Source organism: Myodes glareolus, chromosome 22 (assembly GCF_982192425.1).
Source record: "Myodes glareolus chromosome 22, mMyoGla1.1, whole genome shotgun sequence".
Lineage (NCBI taxonomy): Eukaryota > Metazoa > Chordata > Mammalia > Rodentia > Cricetidae > Myodes > Myodes glareolus.
In genome coordinates this window covers 34,477,231-34,502,973 of record NC_142047.1, presented here as the reverse complement: position 1 = coordinate 34,502,973, position 25,743 = coordinate 34,477,231, and the positions used below count along the sequence as shown (strand labels likewise).

At 42.6% G+C, this 25,743-nt stretch overlaps 1 protein-coding gene across 3 annotated transcripts in view; it reads left to right on the top strand.

The window, feature by feature from the left end:
* The window catches only part of Utp4 (UTP4 small subunit processome component), a 29,957-nt gene extending 5,545 nt beyond the window's left edge, over window positions 1-24,412 (top strand). For 2 of the 3 annotated variants that reach the window (XM_048430832.3, XM_048430842.3), the window contains exons 4-17: window positions 173-257; window positions 2,288-2,377; window positions 5,807-6,018; window positions 7,960-8,131; window positions 8,203-8,294; window positions 11,082-11,178; window positions 12,772-12,845; window positions 13,590-13,712; window positions 15,319-15,475; window positions 17,123-17,229; window positions 18,479-18,574; window positions 20,437-20,622; window positions 23,513-23,623; window positions 24,187-24,412. In XM_048430832.3, the coding sequence (XP_048286789.1) occupies window positions 173-257; window positions 2,288-2,377; window positions 5,807-6,018; window positions 7,960-8,131; window positions 8,203-8,294; window positions 11,082-11,178; window positions 12,772-12,845; window positions 13,590-13,712; window positions 15,319-15,475; window positions 17,123-17,229; window positions 18,479-18,574; window positions 20,437-20,622; window positions 23,513-23,623; window positions 24,187-24,303 (1,719 nt within the window). In that variant the 3' untranslated portion in view covers window positions 24,304-24,412. The remainder of the gene's footprint in view (window positions 1-172; window positions 258-2,287; window positions 2,378-5,806; window positions 6,019-7,959; window positions 8,132-8,202; window positions 8,295-11,081; window positions 11,179-12,771; window positions 12,846-13,589; window positions 13,713-15,318; window positions 15,476-17,122; window positions 17,230-18,478; window positions 18,575-20,436; window positions 20,623-23,512; window positions 23,624-24,186) is intronic. The other variant, XM_048430853.3, reaches the window with a different exon arrangement.
* The last annotated feature ends 1,331 nt before the right edge of the window (window positions 24,413-25,743 follow it).

Sequence of the window (25,743 nt, the reverse complement as noted above, 5' to 3'; positions counted from 1 at the left end):
TCAATTTCTTGAGCATAGGTCCCCTACCCCCTCTGGCAAGCTGTTTGGTTGGTTTGGGTTTAGGGTAAGTGATAGCTTTTAGAGAAGAAACAATGTATATATTTGTGTGTGGGAATGGTAGTCCTATAGAAGACTCATTTAGTTTGTTTTCTGTCTCTCTTTCTCTCAATAGGTCGGTTGTGAAGATGGCTCTGTGAAACTATTTGAGCTCACTCCAGACAAAATCCAGTTTGCAAGAAATTTTGATCGGCAGAAAAGTAAGGGTTGTTTTTGGTGGGGTGACTAGTAGTCTCAACAAGAAGTTACGTTTTTGCGCCACTAGGGAGAGGGTGTTTTCCTGCTGCTATAAATAATGTTTTGTATATATACTTTTTTTTTTTGAGTACAAGGAAAAGTTCTAGTAGTTCTACATCTCATTATGTTGCATAGTTGTGATTGCCTGGTTAAGTAAAAATACAGAAAATCAAAGTAGAAAACTAGTTTTTCTGTGAAAGTCGGTATTAGTTATAGTGTATATCCTATAGTTTCTATTGTTGTGATAAATACCATGACCAAAAGCAACGCAGAGAGGAAAGACTTTTTATCAGCTTATAGCTCCACAGACTGTTCATCATCAAAGACAGAAACTCAAGCAGGTCAGAAACCTGGAGGCAGGAGCTAGTGCAGAGGTCATGGAGGAGTGCTGCCTTCCTCAGTCTGCTTTCTTACAGCATCCAGGACCTCTCATCCTGGCTGGGCCCCTTCCACGTTAATTATCAATCAAGAAAATGTAACAGAGCTTTGCTTACAGACCAGCCTGTTTGGGGCTTTTTTTTTTTTTCCAGTTGAGGGTCTCTCTTCCAAGATGACTAGCTTTGTCAAGTCGACATAAAATCAGCCAGTGCACCCATACAAAAATTCCTGTTTTGTGAAATTTAAATATTTGTATGGAGAGTCTTAAAACTGATTTTATTTTGTTTTTATCATTAAATGATATTGTCCTTTTTGAGGCTGGTTCTGCTGTGTAGGCCTGCCTCTACTTCCTGAGTACTGAGATTACAGATCTGCACAAGAGAGTTGTGATTCCTTTTTCCCTTTTCTTCTGGTTTTTATGAGACAGCTTCTCACGCTGTAGCCTGCACTTGCCTGTTACTCTGTGTAGCCCTGACTGCCCTTAAACTCATGCAGTCCTGCCTTAGCAGTGTGATTACAGGCATGCACCCCCAAGCTTTGCTGGCCATGGTTTGATTGTTTTTATTGTTTGCTTGTTTTTCAAGACAAGGTTTCTCTGTGTAGCTCTTGCTGTCCTGGAACTCACACTGTAGACCAGGCTGGCCTCATCCTTAGAGATCCACCTACTTCTGCCTCTCAAGTGATGGGATTAAAGGCTAGCTGTGGTTCTTAACCCTACTGGCCAGTTTAAATGTCTTGGTGAGTATCATGAGCAACTGCTGGTGCTTGGGCTCTGGTTTGTAAAGTACTGAGTGCCATGGTACTTGAGGCTTTGAAGGCAACATAGTCCCTGCTAACTCTACTTGTAGCACAGAAACCGCCAAACACAGTGCATAAACAGAGATAATGTGACTGTGTGCTGGTAAAACTTGATTTACAAACCAGCAGTGGCTGTAGTTTGCCGATGCCTGTTTTGGAGAGTAGTTAGCATGCTGTGTGTTCTGTGTCCTTTAGTAATAGCTATCCACTGTAGCTAGATTTTTGTTATTTCTTAATTGGAAAGGTGATACAGTACTTTTTGGTAGATGTCATAGAGTTAGTCTAGTATATGTCAAGTTGACAAAAAAAAACCTAATCAGCACAACCACCAAAGAAAGAAAGACAGACAGACATGCTTAATTATGGTTGATTAACAGCAAAGATCTGTTTTGAAAATACAATGTTAAATCATCTCATCCTGTGAACACCATCAGGTATGCTTCCACAAACTAAGATGGCTGATGTCACTGGATGATATGTGTGATATGTGTGGTCTTATGAGGCCATCATCCTGCAGTCAATGCATCCTTGTTTGTAATCTTAATACTGTGCATGACCATATGTATATTGGGCATCCATGCGAATATGTCTCTCTAATCTGAAGTCAGTGTCTGTGCACATTGAAATTTTGTTAGGTTACCATCAGATCATTCTCAAAAGGATGTATTTATTTTACACATTTTCCTCAACTATTTATACATTAGTAAAACAAGTTGTCAGATACTCCATTGTCGACCCCAGGACAGTACATGTGGGTTGTTGTGGGAGGAGAGCTCAGTTTATATGTCACCTTTTTTCTTGTTTTATTGCTTCTAAGGTCGGATCCTAAGTCTCAGTTGGCATCCTGCTGGTACCCACATTGCAGCTGGCTCCATAGACTACGTTAGCGTGTTTGATGTCAAATCAGGTGACTGTTTTCTATTTGGTACATTTATGTTATGGGTGTTATCAGATCTACATTTCTCAGTTTCTGAGAGCTCGACTTTGTCACGTTTTCAATGAATGTGGTGACCTAACTTCTCATTAATCTCACCATGTGTATACCACAAGTTTTACCCGTTTTCCATGTGTTTTCTGTATGTGACTGTGTGTGTAAGTCTGTCTATCTCTGTCTATTCTGTGTTATATGTACATATACATGCCTTCATAGGTACTGACAAGCGAAGAACTTAAGAAGGACTCAGACTCTTTCTGAGGCACAGTCTCTTGTGAACCCAGGGGTGAGTCTGGTTTTTGTTTTGTTTTATTTTGTTTTTAGAATAGGCCAGCAAGAAGCTAGTTCTGGTGATCCTCCAGGCCCCAGGCCCTCCATGTTGGGATGATAGGCCTGAAGGGACCATCTCCAACCTTTAACGTATCCTGGGATACAGGTTTCTCTTTTTCTTATTCTTTTTAAACTTGTGTAGTCAGCACTCTTAACCACTGAGCCATCTCTTTAGCCTCTCGTTCCTGTTTTTGATTAACACTGCTGTATTTGAGGAATCTTCATTCTTCCGTAGGATGCAGCACTTTCTCCGTAAGAGGATATTACAGTACCATTTACTCTCAAGTAATACAGCATTTAGTGTGAGTGTTAAGTAGGATGTCTATGTGTCCGGGAAAAATGGAACATAAGGTAGAGAACCATGACTTCTTTTTCTGTTCTTGGCCTAGAAAATTGGCTACTAGACCCCTTCAGTGGTGAGGTTGCCTTTAACCTCATATTTGTACATGTTTTTGTACAGAGACAAGCCAGTAGTGGCACACACCTTTAATATCAGCACTTGGGAGCCAGAGGCAGGTGGATCTCTGTAAGTGCAATGCCAGCCTGGTCTACAGAGTGAATTCCAGGACAGCCAGGACTACACAAAGAAACCCTGTCTCAAAAAAACAAAAATAAAAAAACTTGGGTGGTAGTTTGAGGCTAGCCTGGTCTACAAAATGAGTTCCAGGACTGTCACACAGAGAAATCCTGTCCCCCCCCCCCCAAAAAAACAAAGAGAGTGTGGTGGAGTGATTAGGTATGTCTCTGTTTCTCTTTTTTCTCAATGTCTGTTTTGTAAGTTTCTTTGTTTTGTTTGCCTTTAGTTACACATGCCTGTAGCCACAAAGTTCCTTAAGGCTTATTACCAAAAGAAGGAATCTCCTATGCCCTTCTCCTGATCCCCAAAATAAACCACTCAACCCTTAGCTGATTCTTTTGGGATTTATCTCTGCTGTACACGGCATATTTATAATTCTACATTGTGATTTTTTTTTTAATTATACACGTTATTGAATTCAACATCAGAGTCTTCCCTGTGTACCTTCTGCTGTAGTGTCCATCACACTGTCTCCTGATCTTTGTGCTTATTTGTAACTGGGTTCCTATCAGTAGTCGAGTGTTTTCATCATGGCCAAGTGAACTACTCTGGGAGGAAGTTACTTTCCTTCCTGACTGCTTCCTGTTGAATATTCCCGTTCTCCCTACATCTCTGCCACTTCATCCGTAAAGTCTTTCAGTTGTATAACTTCATACAAACACATCGGAGTATTTCGGTGTTTTTATTTGTTTTTTTGTGCCATTTCTATGTCCTTAGAAATAAATCTCTTTGTTTTAACTTCTTCCAGTCTGACTTAGCCACTTGGGTCATGCTGCACAAGTGTGAGAAAGACTCGTGTTTCAGTTTTTCTGGGGTCCCTTTTGCTGCTGTATTGTTTAGGATTCTTCCTTTGCCTGTTGGGAAGTGTGGTGCCATTCTGATTATTGACCCTTTGAGCATACGGAGAGTTAATCTTTTGTTTGGTTTCTAGGACCTTTGAGCATGTGCCTTTTTTCCTTTCCTTTCCTTCGTGGGAGTTTTCTTTGTTTCTCTGTTGGAGTTCTAACCCAGGCCTTTAGGCACTAGGTATAAGCTAAAATTTTGGTTATACTTGTTGTATTAGTCTGTTTGTTGTAGATGTGATTGTTTTTGTTTGGTTGGTTGGTTTTTTGTTTTTTGTTTTTCTCGTGTCAATCAGTTGTGCTAGATACATAGGAGATTGTTTTAATTCAAATCCTCTGTTTGGGGGAAATTCTTGTAATTTGTAGATCAGTTTCTATTTTCTCTTTCTCGAATTTTATTACTTCAGTATTGGGTCTTCTTTTTAGCCACTCTTATTTTTCATCTTTTTTACTTTTTATTTATTGTTCGCTAATATAAGTTTGTCATCTTCATATCTTAATGTTTGTAGTGAAGTTTTCACTTAGCTACCTCCAAAGGTCTTTTCTGGTTTTGGCTGCTGGAGCCTTTGCTAAGTTTGTGTTCTGTGGTTACACCTGCAGACTCTGAGGCTGTTCATTTCTTTCTAAGAGTTGGGGTTTTGGTTTTTTGTTTTTTTAAGGCAGGGTTTCTCTGTAGCTTTGGTGCCTGTCCTGAAACTAGCTTAGCTCTTGTAGACCAGGCTGGCCTGGAGTTCACAGATCCGCCTGGCGGGGGTTCTGTTTTTTGATTGTGTGCGTGCAGGAATCTGCTAGCGCTGTATTAAGTGCTGTTGTGGGTGCTGGGAACCAGACTCCAGTCCTGCAAGAGCAGAAAGTACTCAACAGCTGACCGCCTCTCCAGCCCCTACTCTGAAGCTGTTGGTGATAACATTCCGCAACTGTTTCTGCGGCCTTCCTGGCCCACTGTTCCTTTGTCTGCCGTTTCTGTTAGTCTGTTTGGCTTTTCTTGTTAGAGGAACTTTCTCCGTGTGTGCTGTTTGTTCTGGTCCCATCAGTGGGACTCTTGAGCGTGGTTTTCACTGAAGAGTCATCTGGGTTGCCTGTTTGGGGATCTTAGAAGTAATTTTTTCTGTCTTGTGTGACTTGGTTTCCAGAAATCAATTGGGCAGTTGGTTTTTGGTGCTGGGGATCAGACAACCCTAGCATTCCACATCTCCCCCGAGCTGCACCGAGACTCCTTTTCCAGGCTCCTACCTGGTTAAATGCAGGTCTCGCTGTCACTGCTCTGAGGAGAAGAAATTTTGTTCTCCACGTTCTTACCAGTTTTACCTTGACCCCGTTTTTCCTCTAGATACCCCGTACCATACTTAGTTCTCCATACCTTTTACCTAAGATTCTTCGGTTGAGATGGTGTTTGCTTACTATCTGCTGCTTACTCAGGAGATTGCTACTTCAAGAGTTCGCAGCCTCACAGACTAACTTTCAACTGTCCCACCTAGGGGCCCCTCATCCTCTTGTTTTCTCTTCAGGTCCCATTCGGGAGTTTTAAAGCACAGCTGCCATTTACTGACTGTTGATGTCCAGGCCTCTAACTCCCCACCTTATGCTTGTCCGGGCAGCTTTGGGAAACTGAAACTAAACTCCATCTCCATGTGTGCCTTTCTTATTTTTCAGGGAGCATTGTTCGTAAGATGGTTTTAGATAGGCAGCACCTGGGAGTGACGAAGTCAAGGTGTATCGTGTGGGGTGTTGCCTTCCTGTCCGATGGAACTGTCATAAGTGTGGACTCTGTTGGAAAGGTGCAGTTATGGGACTCGGCTACTGGGACACTTGTTAAGAGCCATGTCATCGCAAATGCTGACGTGCAGTCTATTGCTGTCGCTGATGTGAGTATGCTCCCAGCCCAAGTAGTCCTGCTGAGCCTCCTGCGTAGCCAGGAATACAACCTTATATCCCCAAGCCCAGCTTTCAAGTCAGCCTTAGGGTCTGGTCTGTCTTTTCTCATATATTGCCTATGTGGTTTAGAAGGATTCAGTTTTTTCTCACAACTAACGTGTTCCTTATTTAAATCATTTTAGGTATTTTATTTCTTGTACTGAGCATAGTTTGTATATAATTATGTCACCTAATGTCAGGAAAACATTCTGAGAAATGTGTCAGTAGGTGATTTGAGCATTGTGTGAGCATCAGCATATACAGGTAGTAGGAAAGCTACTACGTTGCACAACTAATGTACCAATTGTATGTGCTGTTCCTTTATACAACCAGCAGCAGAGAAATCTAATTCCTTCTAAACCACATAAACAGTGACCTAGCACCTACCATGTTCTTTAATAGAAATGTTTAACTTAAATAAATGTTTAAGCTGGGTGGTGGTGGCGCATGCCTTTAATTCCAGCTCCTGGGAGGCAGAGGCAGGTGGATCTCTATGAGTTCAAGGCCAGCCTGGCCTACTGAGTGAGTTCTAGGACAAGCTCCAAAGCTACACAGAGAAACCGAGTCTCAAAAAAATAAAAAACAAAATAAATTTAACTTCATAAAGATGTTATTGCTAGGCTGGCAGGACAGCTCAGCAGATGATGGCGTTTGCCACCATTAAGGAGATGAGAACAGCCAGGAGGTGCCTTACTTGAAACTGTAAGAAGTTTTTCTTTTTATTTTTTTTTTTAAGAAGTAGAATGAGGCAAAAAGAAACCCTGACACAAAAAGAAAAAAGTGTAAATATAGTGCTTGTTTGTTTGTTTTTGTGAGGGATTTTTAGACAGTTTCTCTGTGTAGTCCTGTCTGTCCTGGCACTCACTCTGTAAACCAGGCTGGCCTCAAACTCAGAGAGATCTGCCTATCTCTGCCTCCTGAGTGCTGGGATTAAAGGCATGAGCTGCCATTGTCCAGCTTTTTTTTTTTTAATGTGCATTGGTATTTTATGTGCATATGTGTCTGTTGGATCCCCTGGAACGAGGGTTACAGTTGTAAGCTGCCATGTGGATGTTGGTTGAACCTGGGTCCTCGGGAAGAGCAGCCAGTGCTCTTTTAACTGCTGAGTCATCTCTGTAGCCTTTTTTTGGGGGGGGGTATGGATATGTGCACTGGAGTGTAAACGTCAGAGACTTCAGATCCCTTTGGAACAGAAGTTATGGGAGGTTGTAAACTGCATTCTGTGTGTGCTAGAAACTGAGTTCAGGCCCTCTGAACGAGCAGTAGTGCCTAACTGCTTAACCATCCCTCCAGCCCTGTAATTCTTAAGATCTTACAGCTAAATAAAAATTTCCAACCAAACCAAACTTAGAGTACAACTAAAGGGTGTGTGTATGTGTTCTACAGCAGCATCATTGTGAATAATGTTTGGTACTACATTTTGACAGCTATTGTATCACTGGGTAATAGGAACTTTTGGTTCGTTAGACTTTTATGGACCATGTATTTGGTTTGTCATTGAATGTGTAGTATGTAACTGCATAACACATCGGCAGTACTAAGTGTTAACTGTCAGCAGGGGGCAGTTGCTGCCTGTGTCTGAGCTTGCTCCTTTGATAGAACTGCTTTCCCTGGAAACTTCCTTCTTCCCCTTCACCAGACATGGTTTCTCTTTGTAGCCATGACTGCCCTGGAACTCACTCTGTAGACCAGGGTGATCTCAGTCTCACAGAGATCCACCTGTGGGCTGGGATTAAAGGATTGCACCACCTCTGCCAGTCAGGAGCCTCCTTTCTAATTCACGGCATGAGTTTTCTTTTCCCCTGAGCTGCCCAGATAGAAAACCGAAAAGAATATTTTTCCATCTGTACCTGTTATGTTGACATCTACCCCCTCCTGATTTAATTTCTCAGCAAGAAGACAGTTTTGTGGTGGGCACAGCCGAGGGCACAGTATTCCATTTTCAGCTGGTCCCCGTGACTTCCAGCAGCAGTGAGAAGCAGTGGGTGCGGACAAAGCCGTTCCAGCATCACACTCACGATGTGCGCACTGTGGCCCACAGCCCGACAGCTCTGATATCAGGAGGTAGGTCCTCCCCCAGCTCTGGCTGTTTTCTCTTCGTGTAGCATTTCTCTCATTGTGTGCCTTTGTTTCAGGCACAGACACCCACCTAGTTATTCGTCCTCTCATGGAGAAAGTGGAGGTAAAGAATTACGATGCTGCCCTCCGGAAGATCACTTTTCCCCATGTGAGTATCCTCTCTCGCCTTTAGTGTCCCCCATCCCTCTGTCCAGTCAGACTAAACAAAACTCACACTTCCTAAAGCTGTCTTCATTCTTTTCTGAGTCAAGCTTCCTCAAACAACAACAACTTGCTATGTATATATGTACATGCATATTGTGACAATGAGATAACCCAGTTTAGGTGTTAGGGGAGGTCTACTCAACTCTGGGGATGATATCATTCTCCACCTGAATAATAGAGTCCACCCTTAAAAACAAGTTAATGAAATTTCTATAAAGTACAGTTAATAGGAGAAGGGTCACAGATTCCTTCATATGACCTGGGGTCATGTGGCAACTAGTACCACCAGTTCAAGAAGAACCAACACTCTGTTCTGCCCTCCTCAGGACTGCATGAATGTTATGCACGAAGTACATGCAGGCACAACACCTATACACATACATTTAAATATTTTTATGAATTGCCCACATATTTCATGCATGTGGTTTAATAACATCAAAGATAATAGTCCTCATTTTTTGCCCATCTCTCTTTAGAGACAGGATTTCGCTTTGTAGTACTGACTGACTTTGAACTCCCTGTGTAGGCCAGACTATTCTTTACCTTACCAGCCCTCGGGAGCCTTATTATTATATATATATATATTTTTTTTTTTTTGATTTTTGAGACAGGGTTTCTCTTGTAGCTTTTTTGTAGACCAGGATGATCTCGAACTCACAGAGATCTGCCTACCTCTGCCTCCCGAGTGCTGGGATTAAAGGCATGCGCCACCACCGCCTGGCAGAGCCTTATTATTTCCTGATTATCTCTTGAATTGAGTCACTTCTGTGCTGCCATTATCCTACTTTGGATCAGTGTCTTTTCTCCTGGATTCCTTTTCAGTGATTTCCTCTTTTTTTTCATTTGTGAGACAGAGTTTTTCTGTGTAGCTCTAGCTGTTCTGGAACTCACTATGTAGACCACACTGGCCCAGATCCACCTGCCTCTGCCTCCTGAGTGCTGGGATTAAAGTTCCACACCACTCTGACCAGGTTCATTGTCTCCTTTTACTAATATCTGTGTCATTCCAATGTGTTCTCCATTGGAGCTCTTTGTTTGGGCTGGTTAAAAACACTGACAGCTTTTCCAGATGTCCTGAGTTCAATTCCCAGCACCCACATGATGGCTCACAATCTGTAATGAGATCTGGCACCCTCTTCTGGCCTACAGGCATACATGTAGACAGAACACTATACATAATAAATATTTATCTATTTTTAGCAATCTTTTCTCATTTTACATACCTATCCCATTTCCTACTCCTTCTCCTCCTTTCATTCTTCCCACCTTCTCTCATTCTACCCCCCCATCCACTTCTCAGAGTGGGTAAGACTTCCCATGGGGAGTCAACAAAGTCTGATATATCATTTTGAGGCAGTACTGAAGCCCTCCACCCATATCTAGGCTGAGCAAGGTATCCCTCCAAAAAGAATGGGATCAAAAAAGTCAGTTCAAGCACTAGGAATAAATCCTGGTCCCACTGAAGTGGAGGCCCCAGACTGCCCAAGCCACACAAACTACCACCTACGTTCAGAAGGCCTAGTTTCATCCTATGCAGGTTCCCCACTATTAATCCCACTAGTTCAGGTCAGCTGAACTGAACTCCCACTAGTTCAGGTCAGCTGTTTCTGTGAGTATCCCCACCATAGTCTTGACCCCTTTGCTCGTATTATTGCTCCTCCCTTTCTTGGGCTGGTCTTCAGTAGCTTGACTGAGTGCTTTGCTGTGGATCTCTGCATCTGCTTCCATCGGTTGCTGGATGAAGGTTCTATGATGACATTTAAGATAGTCATCAATCTGATTGCAGACCAGTTTAGGCACCCTCTCCACTGTTGCTTAGGGTCTTAGCTGGGGCCATCTTTGTGGATTCCGGGGAATTTCTCTAGTGCCAGGTTTAACGCTAGCTCCCTAATGGCTCCCTTAATCAAGATGTCTCTTCAAAAAGAAAAGAAAAAGCACTTTGATTATTCCTCTTATTTAAAAAAGCCTTTGGTTATTGTCTTCAACTTAAAGACCCAATTTTTTTTTTTCGAGACAGTGTTTCTATGAAGCTTTAGAGCCTGTCCTGCCTCTGTCTCCTGAGTGCTGGGAGCCCTAAATTCTTAATGTGGCTCTAGATCCTGTGTTGCTCTTGGACTGGTCCATTCCCCCAGCCTGTCCATTCTAAAAGTTACTTTCTCAGTGCTTTTGCATCTGACCTGTTCTGCGTGTTCCTTCCTCCCTGTAAGTTGTTAGCCTGCCTTCTCTGCTTGACTCATCTTTGCCAGTGAGCCTCATCTGGTCTGTTTGTTCCACGGGGCTAGGGTAGGCGTCCTTTCTGCTCATCCTGTGTTTATCCATGTTAAATCTTGTGGCATACTCGTCACTTTTAGAACCATCTTGACGTGAGTGGCTATTTCAGTCGCCATTGTGTTCTCAAATCCTAGTAGAGTGGCTAGACTGTGATAGGACTTGGAATATATCTACCAAATGGGTTTTGGGGTTTTTTGTTTGTTTGTTTTTGTTGGGGGGGGGGTGGGCCTGAGTCTCACTATTGTAGCCCAGTCTACCTTGGAACTCACTATGTAGATTGGCCTTGAACTCACAGAGATCTACCTGCCTCTGCCGGGATGGGGTTGGGGGGACGGGGCGACTGGCCACAATGGATTTCAGCAGTAGAGAAGAGGCTGTTAGGATGCTGCTCTTGCCTTTGGAACTGAAGCAGCAGATGACCACATTGGCCCATTTATGAGATTTCAATTCTTGAATGCAGCGTCGTCTCATTTCCTGTTCAAAAAGAAGGCAGCTTCTCCTCTTCCAGTTTGCTCATCACTTGGAACTTTGGAGACTAGGATCTACAGTTGCAACAGGTAAATTGGCAGAAAGGTTTGTGGGGTTTTTGGTGTTTTTTATTTGTTTGTTTTTTGCTTTTGTTTTTGACTTAGTTTTAAAAACTGGCAAATTTTTAAAAACAGTAAAGGGGGAGGAAAAAATACCAAGATGGGCTGGTGCATACCTCAAAAGTAAAGTGCCTGCCTGGAAGCACGTGTCTCCAGGTCTGAAGCACAGCATCATCCAGCACACCTACACAGAAGAAAACTGGAAGGTAGCTATAGTAGAACACACCATTAGTCCCAGAACATGGGAGGTGAAAGCCAAGGGAAGAAAAAAAAACTGGAGTTTGAAAGAAGAGAATCAGAAGTTCAGGACCAGAGAAGCAGGGACAAGAGGACAATTGATCAGCTCCTAGCTCAGTTAAGACCCTGTCTCACAAAATAAAGTGGAGCTGGCCATAGTGTGTTGCACATTTAGTCCCAGTCTCAATACTCTCCCTTTGTGCGAGCACTCGGCTGGGAAGTTTCAGGACCAGCCTGGTTTCCCTAAGGAATTCCAGGCCATCCAGGGCTACATAGTCAGACTTGAACTGTGAAAAAATGAAGTGGTGGAGAGCAATTGAGGAAACACCTAACGCCAACCTCTGACCTACACACACATGCATACATTTAGAAGGGTGGACTTTCTTACTGTGTCTGTGGGAAATTACGATTTTTTTCCATATACAAGAAAAAAATTACTGAAATAAGACCTCACTCTGCAGTTGAGATTGGCCTTGAACTCAGCAATCCTAAATGATGAAATAACCATGAGCCATAAAATCTTAAGATTGATACCTTTTTTTTTTCTTTCTGTTCTAGAACTCAATTTGTAGACCAGGTTGAGTTCAATTAGGCCTTGAGCTCACAGATCTGTCTTCATGCTCAAACACCACCTGGCCTTTTGTTGTTTTTCTTTTGTTTTGTTTTGTTTTGTTTTGTTTTTGGGACAGGGTTTCTCTGTAGCTTTGGAGCCTGTTCCTGAAACTCGCTCTGTAGACCAGGCTGGCCTCAAACTCACAGAGATTCGCCTGCCTCTGCCTCAGAAGAGCTGGGATTAAAGGCGTGGACTGCCACAGCCTGGCTAAACTCTTAAAAAACAACAGCCATGCCGGATTTGAGGCCAGCCTGGTCAACAGTGAGTTCTAAGATAGCCAGGACTACACAGAGAAACCTGTCTCAACCCCCTACCCCCACCCCCCAAAAAAAGAGTTTACGCTTCTACTAGACGCATGTAAGAGTTAGTTGAAATGACAGTTGTGGAATCGTACTTTGCCCTGTCCTGACTTGGAAACAAAGGCCCCACGACCCTAGGATGAGTAGCCAGTTTAGGAAGGGTTTGAATTCTCTTTAGAATGTACTGAAATCTGCCTCTACCCACCTGTGAGTCTGGAAGAAGCTGTGGCAGGCTGCCTTAGAGTCCTGGTCTCTTTGCTGCTTCTCACATGGCTCTTCAGATTGTGATTGCGCGTGTGGGTAATGTGGGTAAACCTGACCTGGTGGCAAATACTGTTACTTAGGCTTGACTTTAAAATGAAAAAAGTACAAATTTTCTTTTGGTGAGAAAAAGTTCAAAGTTTCTGTTTTTAGGCAAGAACGGAGATACTCTTCCACTCTCTAAAAACGCAGACCATCTGCTGCACCTCAAGACAAAGGTGAGGAAGGTTCGTGCTCCGCCCAGGTCTAGAGCCCTTCTCCATTCTGAATCTGAGCAATCTGAATCTCAGTCTGAAGCTCAGACTTTGTCATTTTATCTGAAGGATTGTGTCAGCGGTGTTTATAAGTTAGATACTGAGAATTTGATAAGTGAGTATAGGAAATTGGTTTTTCCTGTTTATATTATAGAAATAGCATGTGTGTTTCTAATAATTAAGGCAGTGAAAGGTTGTATAATCAAGTGGGGCTTCAAGCTCACCCCGTTTCACTGGTTCGCTGTTCAACAGAGAAGCAGTTCCACAGTTTCTTGTATATTCTCCCAGAAAAACAAAAGAACTTGTGCTCATTTGTCTGTGTATGTTTCCTTTTTATGTTAGCAACATACCATGTAAGTTGCTTTAATCATATTATCTTTTATAAAAATATCTTTTTTTTTATTGCTTGTGGCAATCCTACCGGTAGTCCCAGTACTTGGGACTTGGAGACAAAAAGTTTAGGAGTTCAAGGCTATTTTGATTAGTAGGGAATTTGACTAACCTTGAAATTAACTCACCTTGGGCTGAGTTAAATCCTGACTCAAAAATGCGTTTGTGAAAATGTGAGAGCACCTTGAGCTTGAAGAGTCCTGTCATGGGAGCCTGGGAGCCCAGTCTGCCGTCTACTGTAGGGACTGGAGTGAGACAGAGTGAGACTTTGCCTAGAAAACAATTGAGTTTTCTTTTTTCACCCATGTTGCTTCCTCCAATTGCCAGGGCCCTGAGAACATTAGCTGCAGTTGTGTTTCCCCGTGTGGAAGTTGGATAGCCTATTCTACAGCCTCTCGGTTTTTTCTCTATCGAGTGAAATATGAACGTGACAACATAAGCCTCCAAAGAGTAAGTGAGGACAAAGTGTATTTCTGTAAAAGAATAAACTTCCTAAATGTGTAATTTTGTATGAAGTGGAAATGAATTAGATAAGAATCCTTAGGGCTGGAGAGATGGCTCAGCAGTAAAGAGCACTGGCTGCTCTTCCAGAAGACCTGGGTTCAGTTCCCAGCACCCACATGGTAGCTCATAACCATCTGTAATCTAGCTCAAAGTGATTTGTCACCCTTAAACAGACAAAAATGCAGGCAAAACACCAATGCACATAAAGTAAAAATGAATGAATCATTTAAAATCATTTAAAAATTAAAATCCTTAGTGAAAAGGATTTTTCTTTAGCCATTACAGAACAGTCTTTCAGGGACCGCTATGTTTGACCCCTGAGTTCCATCTCCAGGACCTACATGATGGAAGGAGAGACTCCCACAAGTTAACCTCTGACCTCTACACACACATACACACACACATTTTACAAAATGTTTTATTTACATATGTATATTAATGTTTTGCGTATATATGTTTACCATGTGTATGTCTGGTGCTTCCCGAGTCCAGAAGGGGACAGGTCACTGGGACTGGACTTACAGGAGGTACTGGGAATCAAATCCCTATCCTCTGGAGAGCAGCCAGTGCTCTTAACCACTGAGCCATCTCGCAAGCCCCTACACACGGTTTTTATTTGTTTGGTTGTTTTTGTTTTGTTTTAAAATCTTTTTTGTTTTTTTGTTATTTTTGAGATAGAGTTCCTCTGCGTAACCCTAGCAATTCTTCAACTCACTCTGTAGACCAGACTGGCCTTGAACTCACAAAGATCCGCCTGCCTCTGTCTCCCAAGTGTTGGATTGATTTCTATCGTTGGTTTTTGTTTTGTTTTGTTTTTTAAGATTTACTTATTGTATATGCAGTGTTCTATCTGCATGTATGCCTGCACACCAGAGGAGGGCATCAGGTCTCATTACAGATGACTGTGAACCTCCATGGGGTTCCTGGGAAATGAACTCAGCATCTCTGGAAGAGCAGCCGGTGCTTTTAACCACTGAGCCATCTCTTCAGCCCCCAGCTTTGTTTTTAAATCTTATAGAAGGTTCTAGATTCAATCTTCAGCACTACCAATGCTAAGTACTTGTTTGTTTTTACTATTTTACTTGTTTACTTTTTATACATTTTTAATTAAAATAGAATTACATTCTTTTCCTCCTTCCATTCCCTCAGGTCTCCTCCCCTAACCCTTCTCATAGCCCCTCCACTCAATTGTGTGTGTGTGTGTGTGTGTGTGTGTGTGTGTGTGTATTTGCACAAATATATAAATACAGCTGCTGAATCTGTTTTTGTTGTTAGTGTGTATATGATTTCAGGGCTCATTTATTTATTAAATACATAAAATGAAAAAGAAATAGGGAAATATTCCTAACAAAAACTGGTATTTTATTCTCATTTTAAGTTATTTCCAAGGTGGAGAATTGAGCATTGCAATTTGGATGAAGAGAAATCTAGATAGGTTATAGGAAGCATGGCAGTATTCTAGGCCTTTTGTGGGTCCTTTCTTGGCTTACAGGTTGTGTCAGGTTGTGTCATGCCGCTTTCTCTCACTCGCTTTCTCTTGATTTACCCAAAGGTTTCCAAAATGCCAGCGTTCCTTCGCTCTGCCCTCCATATTTTGTTTTCTGAAGATTCAACAAAGCTCTTTGTGGCATCAAATCAAGGGTCTCTGCATATCATTCATCTGCTGGAAGGAAACTTCAAGCATTTGCATACTTTCCAGCCTCAATCAGGTGGGATTTCTAACTGAGCAGGGGATTCTCCATCTCTGGTGACTTTCTCCTCTTTAGCCCTCAGTGCCAGGGTGCCTGCTACTCTTTCTTACCTTGCAGATACACTTGCTCACATGTTTGCCATTTGAAGTAGGAGGAGATATCTGGCAGATGAAGACTCTCGATGAGCTCTGAAATGTTCCTCACTCCTACTTCTTTCTCACTGGGTTTTTGATTCCTTATTTGGACCAGAGGAATTTCATCATCCTTCGGTTTGTTGGCAGAGTTAGGAAGAAAGTAAGAGTCCTCTGGAATCCTGACACCAATGACTCCCCTTAGTGCTTTGGTGTTTTCTGGTGCTTCTGTGTAGAGATTTGAGAACATGCTACCTTTGTTTTTATGAAATGTTTATTTAAGATAAAAATATTGTTAGGCATATAGCTTTATTTGGGATCTTTTGTGCTTGTGACATTTTCATGTTCCCTAAGAACGTAAGATTGCATCAGTGGGTGGCTATATATACTAGCCAATGCTGAGTTAACTGTTGGCTTCAACTTCTTACCCAGTTTACGTTGGTAGTTGAATATATTCCACAATCCTGTCCCTTGTCCCTTGCTCTGGCATATAGCTACTTCATTACTGTTTTAGGTTCCCATCAGCCTGGACTGTAAGTATTTAACATTAACTCATTGAAAAGCTGCTTCCTGCCAGACATGGTGGTGCACAACTTTAGTCCCAGCCCTTGGAAGGCAGTTTGAGGCCAGCCTGGTCTACAGAGTAAGTTTCATGATAGCCAGGGCTACATAATATAAATCTTAGACTATCTTGCTCTTACCTTCTTTTTTCCATCTTTCAAGAGATGGTTTATGACCTGTTGTAAGGCTTTTTTCATTATTTGGAATTGCTAAATGCAGCACATATTTTAGCATGTAATGTCGATGTCTGATTTTTATTTTGTCTTAATGTTACAGATTGATTCAAAACCCTTTGACAGAGGTGTTTCATCCATGCCCCATAGTGTTAAACAGACAGCAGACACTTAGTAAATTAAATATGTGTTACAAGTCTGTTAAACATGTATCCCTAACTGTAATTTTAAAACATTAATAAGGAAAAAGTAGTTTGAAATAATTAACTTAGGGTATGGTTTTAGTGCTTTACTTGGGTCTGAACCAGTGATGCCTCTAGTTTTATTTTTCTGGGCTCTCTTCACAGGAGAGACAATAGTTTTTATATTTATAACATATATTTATATTTACTCGCACCACATCTCATGATGTAGACCTAGCTGGCCTTAAAGTTGCTGTATAGATCATGCTAGCCTCGAACTTATATTCTCTGCCTCCTGGGTCCTAGGATTAAAAACTTGTGCCCCCATGCCCAATAATCACTAAGTTAAGTTTAAGAAGTAGGGAAAGCATAGTTACCTAACATTTGGAGGCTGAAGCACATGGATTCTAAATTTAAGGCTGTATTGGGCTACAAAAGTAATATCCTGTTTCAAAAAATATATATATTAAAAATTGGTCAACATTTAGAACTAATTTGCAAAACTCTAGTAAAGTCTCCTATAAATGATTTATAGCCATGTGGGTTTCTCATTGGTTTCTCTGGGGTGGGGCAGGTTGTGGGTGCCTAATTCAAGAACTTCTTTTCTTCTGTCCTCAGGGACAGTGGAGGCCATGTGTCTTTTGGCAGTCAGTCCAGATGGGAATTGGCTAGCTGCATCAGGTACCAGTGCTGGAGTCCACGTGTATGATCTAAATCATCTAAAGGTGAGCATCAGAGTTCACAGCAGCCGTTTGAGCCAGATCAGAGGGACCTGGAAATTTACTAGACTTTTTTAGCAAGAACTTTTCCTGCTTTAGATTTCTGTTTTAGAATTCTTTAGAACTGCAACACTGTACTAACATAATATTAAAGTCACAAAATATTAAGATTGAAAGAATGGTGTAAGCTATACTCAAACTTACATTTAGGGATTTATGAATGGTGAATCCATTTCCTGGCTAGGGATATATATAGCTCAATCGCAGAGTACTTACCTAGCATTCATGGTACCCTAAGGTCAGTCCCCAGTGCCAGACAGCAGACAAATAACAACAAGACAGTGATAGAAAAGACCAAAGTACCCAGGTGTTTCTGCTTTGAGAAGGGAGTTCTGATACATAGATACAGCGCTGGAGACCATAGCAGGTCTCCTTTCATCGCTAGCCTTGTGAATTCAGTGTGATTTTAGATTAGATAGAACCAGAAATTTAAGACGGAAATCTCAGTTGGGAAATCCTTCTGACATTGAGTTGTATATCGTGGTTCTGTCTCTAACATTGACAAAAATCGTGTTTCTTTCTAATGCCCACAAGCATGCTTTATAGTTGAACCCAAATGCCCATTCTTCGGCAATACTTTTTTTTAAAAAAAAAAACAATGTAGAGCTATGTGTTCTCAGTACAGTGGTATATTTGAGTGATTCATATTGACACATTTACTCAGAGAAAACTGCTCTTGAGTTTTCTGGAAAGGCTCTATTTTGTAAACAGTTAAGCATAATTTGTTTCTTTGAGAAAAGGTCTTCACTGGCCTAAAACTCACTATGTAAGTCATACTGACCTCATACTCAGATCCACCTGCCTCTGCCTTCCGGAGGAGGATTAAAGGCCTTTGCCACCACACCCAGCCAAAATTTTCTTTTTAATGAAATTAAAATTCTTTGTTGTTGAAATGCCTGAACTTCCATAGAATGGTTTTGTGTAGTAGTGGAGTGCATGTTTAGGACTGAAAGCCTGGTCCAGAAAACAACAAAGGAGCAATAATAAACAAAGTTTCTGACTTCTAGCTTCCTTTGTTCTGTTTTGTCTGTGTGAGGTGGTTGGTTTTGAGATAGGCTCTCACAGTTAGACCTGGAACTGACACCACCTGCCTCTGTCTCTGGAGTGCTGCAGTTAAAGTTGTCAGCACCATGTCCCGCTCATCTAACCTTTCCTGAAGGTGTCCTATAGCCTTGTCCCTTGTCTTTCTCCCCAGCTGCACTGCACAGTCCCTGCTTACAACTTCCCAGTGACTGCTCTGGCCATCGCCCCCAACACCAACAACCTTGTCATTGCTCATTCTGACCAACAGGTAAGAGATTCTAGTGCTTTCTTCCAGTACCCTTCTGCGAGAGAGGCTTCCTTGTGTGGCTTGAGCCCGTCGTAGGTCAGCAGTACCCACTGGTTTGATGGGCACCGCTTGCATGCTTTTCTAGAACTTAGAAACACAAAGTGATGAGAGAATGTTGAAGCATTCTGCTAATCCCTGCCGCCGCCACTACCCACACACACAAGGTTTGTCTGTGTAGCCTTCGCTGTCCTGGAACTAACTCTGTAGACCAGGCTGGCCTTGAACAAAGAGATCCTCCTACCTCTGCCTCCTGGGTGCTGGGATTAAAGATGTGTGCCACCACTACCCAACTATACTAATTTAAACTAGAGATAACATGAGCCCAGGCATTAAACTAGATACGAGATGTAATAAAAATTTTGGAAGTGACCTAAAAATGTTTGGTTTACCTTCATGAAAAAATCAGACCTTACTAAAATTTAGGTATCTGATCTCAGCCGAAGTGAGAGCTTCCTCCACAGCATGTTGGGACGAGTAATCTGTCAAATACTTGGGCTGTAGAGCACATCATGAACTCATCAGTGCTTGTGTATCCTTGTTTGTAAAATGCAGGTGATAGCATCAACTAAACCGCACTGGGCTGTTGGAAAGAGTCAGCATATCTGGGAAGCATATTTGATTAGATTGCTAAGCAGATGAGGCTTACTGTTTTGAAACAGTTTTTACTTTTCATGCATGCACACAGTATCCAAAAAATGTTCTCTCACTTTCATGGGTTTTCATTCTTGACCAAGACTATTCAAAGGTGGTACCTTGAGTGTCTTTGTCATTGAAACTGGTGCCCCTTGAGTTTAGTGGCAGTGGCCTATAATCCTGTCATGTGGAATGTTGAGGCAGGAGGATCACAAGTTTCAGGCCAGCCAGAGCAGAACTGAAAAGCTGTGTCTCAAACAAAAATTTCAGGTGACTTATTGTCTATAACTTACCTTTAAAAGAATTTTTTTAAGTGGTGGTAAAATGTAATGCTAAAGTGGACCATGGGGCACACACCTTTAATCCCAGCACTGGGGTGGGGACATGTATATCTCTGTGAGTTTGAGGCCAGCCTGGTCTACAGCAGCCAAGGCTACACAGAGAAACCCTATCTTAAAAAAACAAAAACAGCTGGGCAGTGGTGGCGCATGCCTTTAATCCCAGCATTTGAGAGGCAGAGGCAGGTAGATCTCTGTGAGTTCAATGCCAGCCTGGTCTACAAGAGCTAGTTCCAGGACAGGCTCCAAAGCTACAGAGGAACTCTGTCTCGGTGGGGAGGGGGGGAAGAAAACAAAACAAAACAAAAAAAGAACCAAAAATGTAATGTGAAAATACATTGCCTTAAGGTTTGCTAATATTTGTGGTTAGGAAAACCCAGAGGGAGCATGCAACATGAGGGCCGGCTTGTTGGGGTTCTGTTCCCGCCCAGTGCCCCACAGCCGGCAAGTCCCAGAGAAAATCAATCACACAGAGATCTCTGTAAGTTATAAAGCTGATTGGCCTATTAGGTCAGGCTTCTTGTTAACTCTTATAACTTATGTTACCCCATTATCCTTGTCTACATTAGCCACATGGCTCCGTACCTTTCTCAGCTGGGCAAGTTTCATGCTGCCTCTTCGGTGGTCTGCGCAGGAGTGCCAGAGGAACCTCCCTGCTTCCCAGAATACTCCCAGTCTCTTTGCTCCACCCCTACTTCCTGTCTGGCTTTCCCGCCTATACTGCCTGCCTGGCCAATTAGCATTTTATTAAAATATGATTGACAGAATACAAACAATTCTCCCATACCAGGAGCAGGAGGCTCTGAACTCTGTGGGTACACATTTACACTTGTTTGCTGTTGTATTCTTTAGGTATTTGAGTTCAGTATCCCGGACAAGCAGTATACAGAGTGGAGCCGAGCTGTCCAGAAGCAAGGACTTCACCAGCTATGGCTCCAAAGGGATACTCCCATCACACACATCAGCTTCCATCCCAAGAGACCGACGCACATCCTCCTTCATGATACCTACATGTTCTGCCTCATTGACAAGTCCTTGGTGAGTTCTGAGACTTCTTTATTTAGGAATCTGTGTGTGTCTGTATGTGTATATCTGTGTGTGTGTGCGTTTTGTGTGTGTGTCTGTGTGTGTGTGTGTGCGTGTGTTTGTGTTGCCCACAGAGGCCAGAAGAGTGTTTCAGATCCCTTAGAGTTGGAGTTAACAGATGGCTGTGAGCATCCTGACGTGGCTATTAGGAGCAGAACCGAGACCCTCTGCAAGAATAGCAAATGGTCTTAACTGCTAGGCTGTTAAACTCAGCCCCATTTTGTTTTGGGTTTTTTTGAGACAGGATGTTATGTAGCCTGGCCAGCCTGACATTAAATTTACAGCAGTCCTCCTGCCTCTGCTTCCTGAGTGCTACTGGAGTTAGTGCACACCCTACCTTTACTTAGGAGTTTTTAAGTTTAAATAATGACTGATTAGATAGAGGAAGGGGCCTCTGATTGAGAACTGCTAGTGTGTTCTTCAGAGGATAGGCGCTTTTGTTTGGCATGCTCTTGGGTAAGGGGCTAGCCTTTATGAACTAGATTTTGCTACTGTAGTTATTTCTCTACCTGGCTATTCAACATAGAAACCTAAGTAGAAAAGTGATTAAGTTGGTATTCAGAAGATGACCCTTGTCAGGGAATACCTTTGAGCTGACTGACTTGCTTTTAACTTCCATTGTTGCGATACTGAGTAAAGTAGTTTCATTAAAGGAGACATCCATGGATGTTTTGTCCACCCTTCCCCTTAGCTGAAGACACTTCAAAAAGTTGGTCTTTGTGTTTTGAGAAAAGTCTAGTCAGGAAAACTCCAGTGTCAATGACTGTTATTTAGGTAGGGACACAAGTGTTTCCTTTAGTTTAAAATGCTGGCTGCTGCTTTGATTCTTCCCAAATATACATGTCTTTTCTGGGTAGGGCCTTTCTTTCCTAGGAGGCCTGTGGACCACAGCCATGGCTGTACTGCACTTTGGGTTTCAGTTATACCCAACACCAGCTGTTCTGTGGATCTGTGAAGGTGGGGGCGGGACGTGCGTGGTACCGCAGCAGATGGCTCTAAAGGAGGTGTGCACAGGGATGTGTCACTGTAGCTCATCCCATGGGCCCTGTGTCCTGGGGTGTGGGAAGCAGAACTGGTGACAAGTCACTGCTGTGAGTGAGTGGCCCAGGAAGAGCCCTCCCACTCCCTCACTTGTCTCTAACTCAGCCCAGAGGCTTTCTCCCAAGTGCTGCTGATGAGTCCCTCATGCCCTTGTGTAAGCATAGCTGGTTCCCAAGGAAGTGAGAGATGAAGTGCATCATTTATTTGGCCATCTCTTGAAGTGTCAGTGACATCAGTGGGGGTGGTTTATGGTATTTTCCCTGGGGGAGAACCTTAACCACTTGGCCAGTGTACTGGATATGGCCGTGAGGGGAGGAGTAGAGAGTACAGCGCCTGTGTGGGCTAAGATCCTGCACACGCCCATTTGTTCTTGTCTTAAAAATGGGCTACTGACAAAACTGACCCAAAGCTTGTGTGTCTTTAATTTTGCCATGTAGTATGAAGCCTGTTCTTGCTCATTCTGCCCGTGCATGACCCCTTTTGCCTGAGACATTTTTACATGACCTTAAGTATTATTGAGGAACTATTACCAAAGATAAATCTTTTTAAAAATTTGTGTATGTGTGTTGGCGGGGAGGTTTGAGACAGGTTTCTCTGTGTAACAGCCCTAGAACAGCTGTCCTAGAACCAGCTCTTGTAGATCAGGCTGGCCTCGAACTCACAGAGATCCACTTGCCTCTGAATCCCAGGTGCTGAGATTAAAGATGTGTGCCCCCGCCTTATAAAAACATTTCTCTTTATACATATAATTTTCCATTTATTAAAGACTAAAGTAGTGGGGTTGTTCCCAGCACCTTTGTGATGGTTTATAACCATCCATAACTCCATTTCCAAGGATCTCGCCGCTGTAGTCACCATGCACACACATGGTACAAATACATACTTGTAAGCAAAACATTCATGAACATAAAATAAATCTGTTTTAAAAGTGGGCTGGTGAGGTAGCCCTTCGGGTAATGGCACTTGCCACCAAACCTAACAACCTTAGTTCTACCCCTTGAAACTAAATGGGAGAAAGAAAACTGATTCAAAAATGTGTGTGCATGATGGGGTTGGGCTGTGTGTGCCCCTGCATGTGTGGAAGTCAGAGGTCAGCTTGTGAAGTTGGTTCTCCTTTCAGACCTTTATGTAGATTCTGAGATTTGAAGCTAAGTGCCCAGGCTTGCATGAGAAATACCTTTATCACCTTAGCAGTCCACATGTTTGGTTTTATATTTATTTTTGATCATTTTACATTTGGAATCCTTTTCTTTGTCAAGTTTTCATGATCCTACATCCAGTTTATATGGCCCTCCTATGGGATAGTGATCCACAGTTGAAGAACCTGAGGGCCTTAGACATACACAGTTATGCATATCTGTAATCCTAGCACTCGGGCGGATCAAGAGAACTACAATGATACTTTGTCTCAAAAACCAAACCAAACAAAGAAACTGAGTGAACTGTGTCCATAAAGGGCAATGAAAGTAACGTTTTGCTCTTCTGTTTTTATGGTGCTAAGGATCAAACACCAGGTCTTAAAAATGCTAGACAATAAAGTAATAGTTCAGATAGTATGCCTTGTTGGGCCTTGTGGTTCAAGCATGTAGTCCCAGTCACCACAGACGACTGGGGCAGGAGCAACACAAATTCAAGGGCAAAGAGTGAATTCATGGGCAGCCTAGACACCTTAGTGAAACTCTCAGGAAGTACTAAACAACTGAAAGATTGGAGATGTCTTCAGAGTTCTCTTGTGTGTGAGTACTTAGGCTTGACCCCTTATACTACCCAAGTAAATAAATAACATATCTTTGTCTTTTAGCCACTTCCAAATGACAAAACTATGCTCTATAATCCGCTTCCTCCCAAAAATGAGTCAGACGTCTTCCTGAGGCGCACAGCCCATGCATTTAAAATTTCTAAGATATATAAGGTAAACAGCTCTTTTCATATTTTGGATATTTACTTCCCTGGGATGTTATCAAAATGTAATAACTAACGATTGGAAAACTAGTGTATTTTCCTTTGCATGTAGAGACTCTGACTTGGTGGAGACTAGTGGCCTTGAAGTTTTCTGTATCTGTAGCTATGTTTCATTGTTTTTGACTCAGTAAGTTAGAGGCAGGCAAATCATACTTCCCTATATGAGAAAAATTTGTAGTAATCTTGGTGCTCATGTGGGGTTTCTTAATATGAATATTCTTTTCGGAGAAACTTCTATTAAAGAATGTTTTAAGGATTAAAATAAAAGTAATGGAAATTGTTGAATTTCCATGATTTTCTTTTTTCTGATGAATATTCTCAGTGTCTATAAAACCAGTTGTCCCTTGAGCTTATGCTACTCCAGCTGTCTGGCCCAACTCAGGCTCCCCAGTCCTACTCCCTATAGCCAGCCCCACTGAAGCGCCGGCTTTTCCTCCATGTCGAGTCCAAGAGCAGGGAAGATTGAGAGCTGGTGGAGAGCGACTCCCTGATGTCACCGTTCTCTCTCTGCAGCCCTTACTCTTCATGGATCTCTTGGATGAAAGGACACTTGTGGCAGTAGAACGACCCCTGGACGACATTATTGCTCAGCTCCCACCACCCATCAAAAAGAAGAAATTTGGGACTTAAAAATAGGGCATTATATGTGTCCTTTCTTGAACTGTCTACCCTGTTTTTGTTGTTTGTTTGTTTGTTTTTCTTCCCCAGAATCATGATAATAAAGCAAAGTTATTCTTTAGGATTAGTCACTGTAAACATTATTTTCCAGAATAATAGGCAGGAATGTCCTTTCATTGAGTGAAACAGAATGGAAAGTCTCTATAAAACTCTAAAGTAGGACCAGCGGCTTGGCTCTCAGTAAAGCACTTGCCACCCAAGCCTGATAACACCATTAGATCCCCAAAACCTATGGTTGAAGGAAAGAACCATTTCTGGAAAGTTGTCCTCTTGGCTTTTAGTGTGTGCTATACACAAGCACACGATAGTATTTGTAGCTGCAGTAATGAGCTGAACTGAACTAGCTACAGACTTTTTGGAATCTTGTTTGTTCTTGAACTATAGTCTCAGGAAAGAAGCTAGTCCATGCTGTCTGTTCTGAGATATCCAAGGACTGGGGTATCACTGTCTACTAGCCTGCAGCCTTCCAGCATCACCCTGGAAGGTGCTAATAACCATGATCCACTTCATAGTTCAGGGAATAACTTCAACTGCAGCATCATAAAGGCTCTGTCTGAAAATTAGATGTCATTGGAGTCACAGAGCTGGGGGCTCTACCACATACAAGGCAGGGCTCAATCCTTAGTGCCACGTCAAGCAAAAAGATGCTACAAGTCCTTTGTCAGCCACACGACAGCTTCAGAAGGTAAGAAAGCATTGGGCAGGGCTTGCTGGAGAGTAAGAATCAGGGTGGGGACCTGTGAGGCAGCCAGGCGTGTATGTCACCCTTGCTGCTCTGTCCGCTTTGACATTGCTATTCCCAGGGGTGTTCTCAGCTAACCAGTTGTGACTGTGCTCTCTAAATGTGAACGTGAAGAACAGTAGTTAACCTGAGCCAAGCAGATGGATTTCTTTACCCTCTCAGTGGTTGTGTTGCACACTCTGGAAGCCCAGTATGTAGAGTTTTGTGTGGTTAGGAAAGGATGTGGGCTCTGACAGCATCACGTAAGGGCCGGGGGAAAGCACTCTGCTGCAATGAACCCCACTCTCTAGTCTGAAAAGAAAAAAGTGAGAATTTAAAGCAGACCTGTGGGGAGCCGTTTAACAGGCTAGAAGAGATCATGTACAGTCACCAGCTTCTGCTTAGCCTGTTTAGGGCTTATGGTGAATAGGTTCTCTTTGTTTGATTGGCTTGGTTTTTTGAGATGGGACGGAGTTTCTCTGTGTAACAGTCCTGGCTGACCTTGAACTCACAGAGATCCTCCTGCCTCTGCCATCCAAGTTCTGGGACTAAAGGTTGTGCGCCATCTGCAGGTGGTGGTACACACCTATGAGTCCTGGCCCTTGGGAGACAGAGGCAGGAGGAGTGCAAATTCAAGGCTAACACAGGCTAAAGGATGAATACCTATTCCA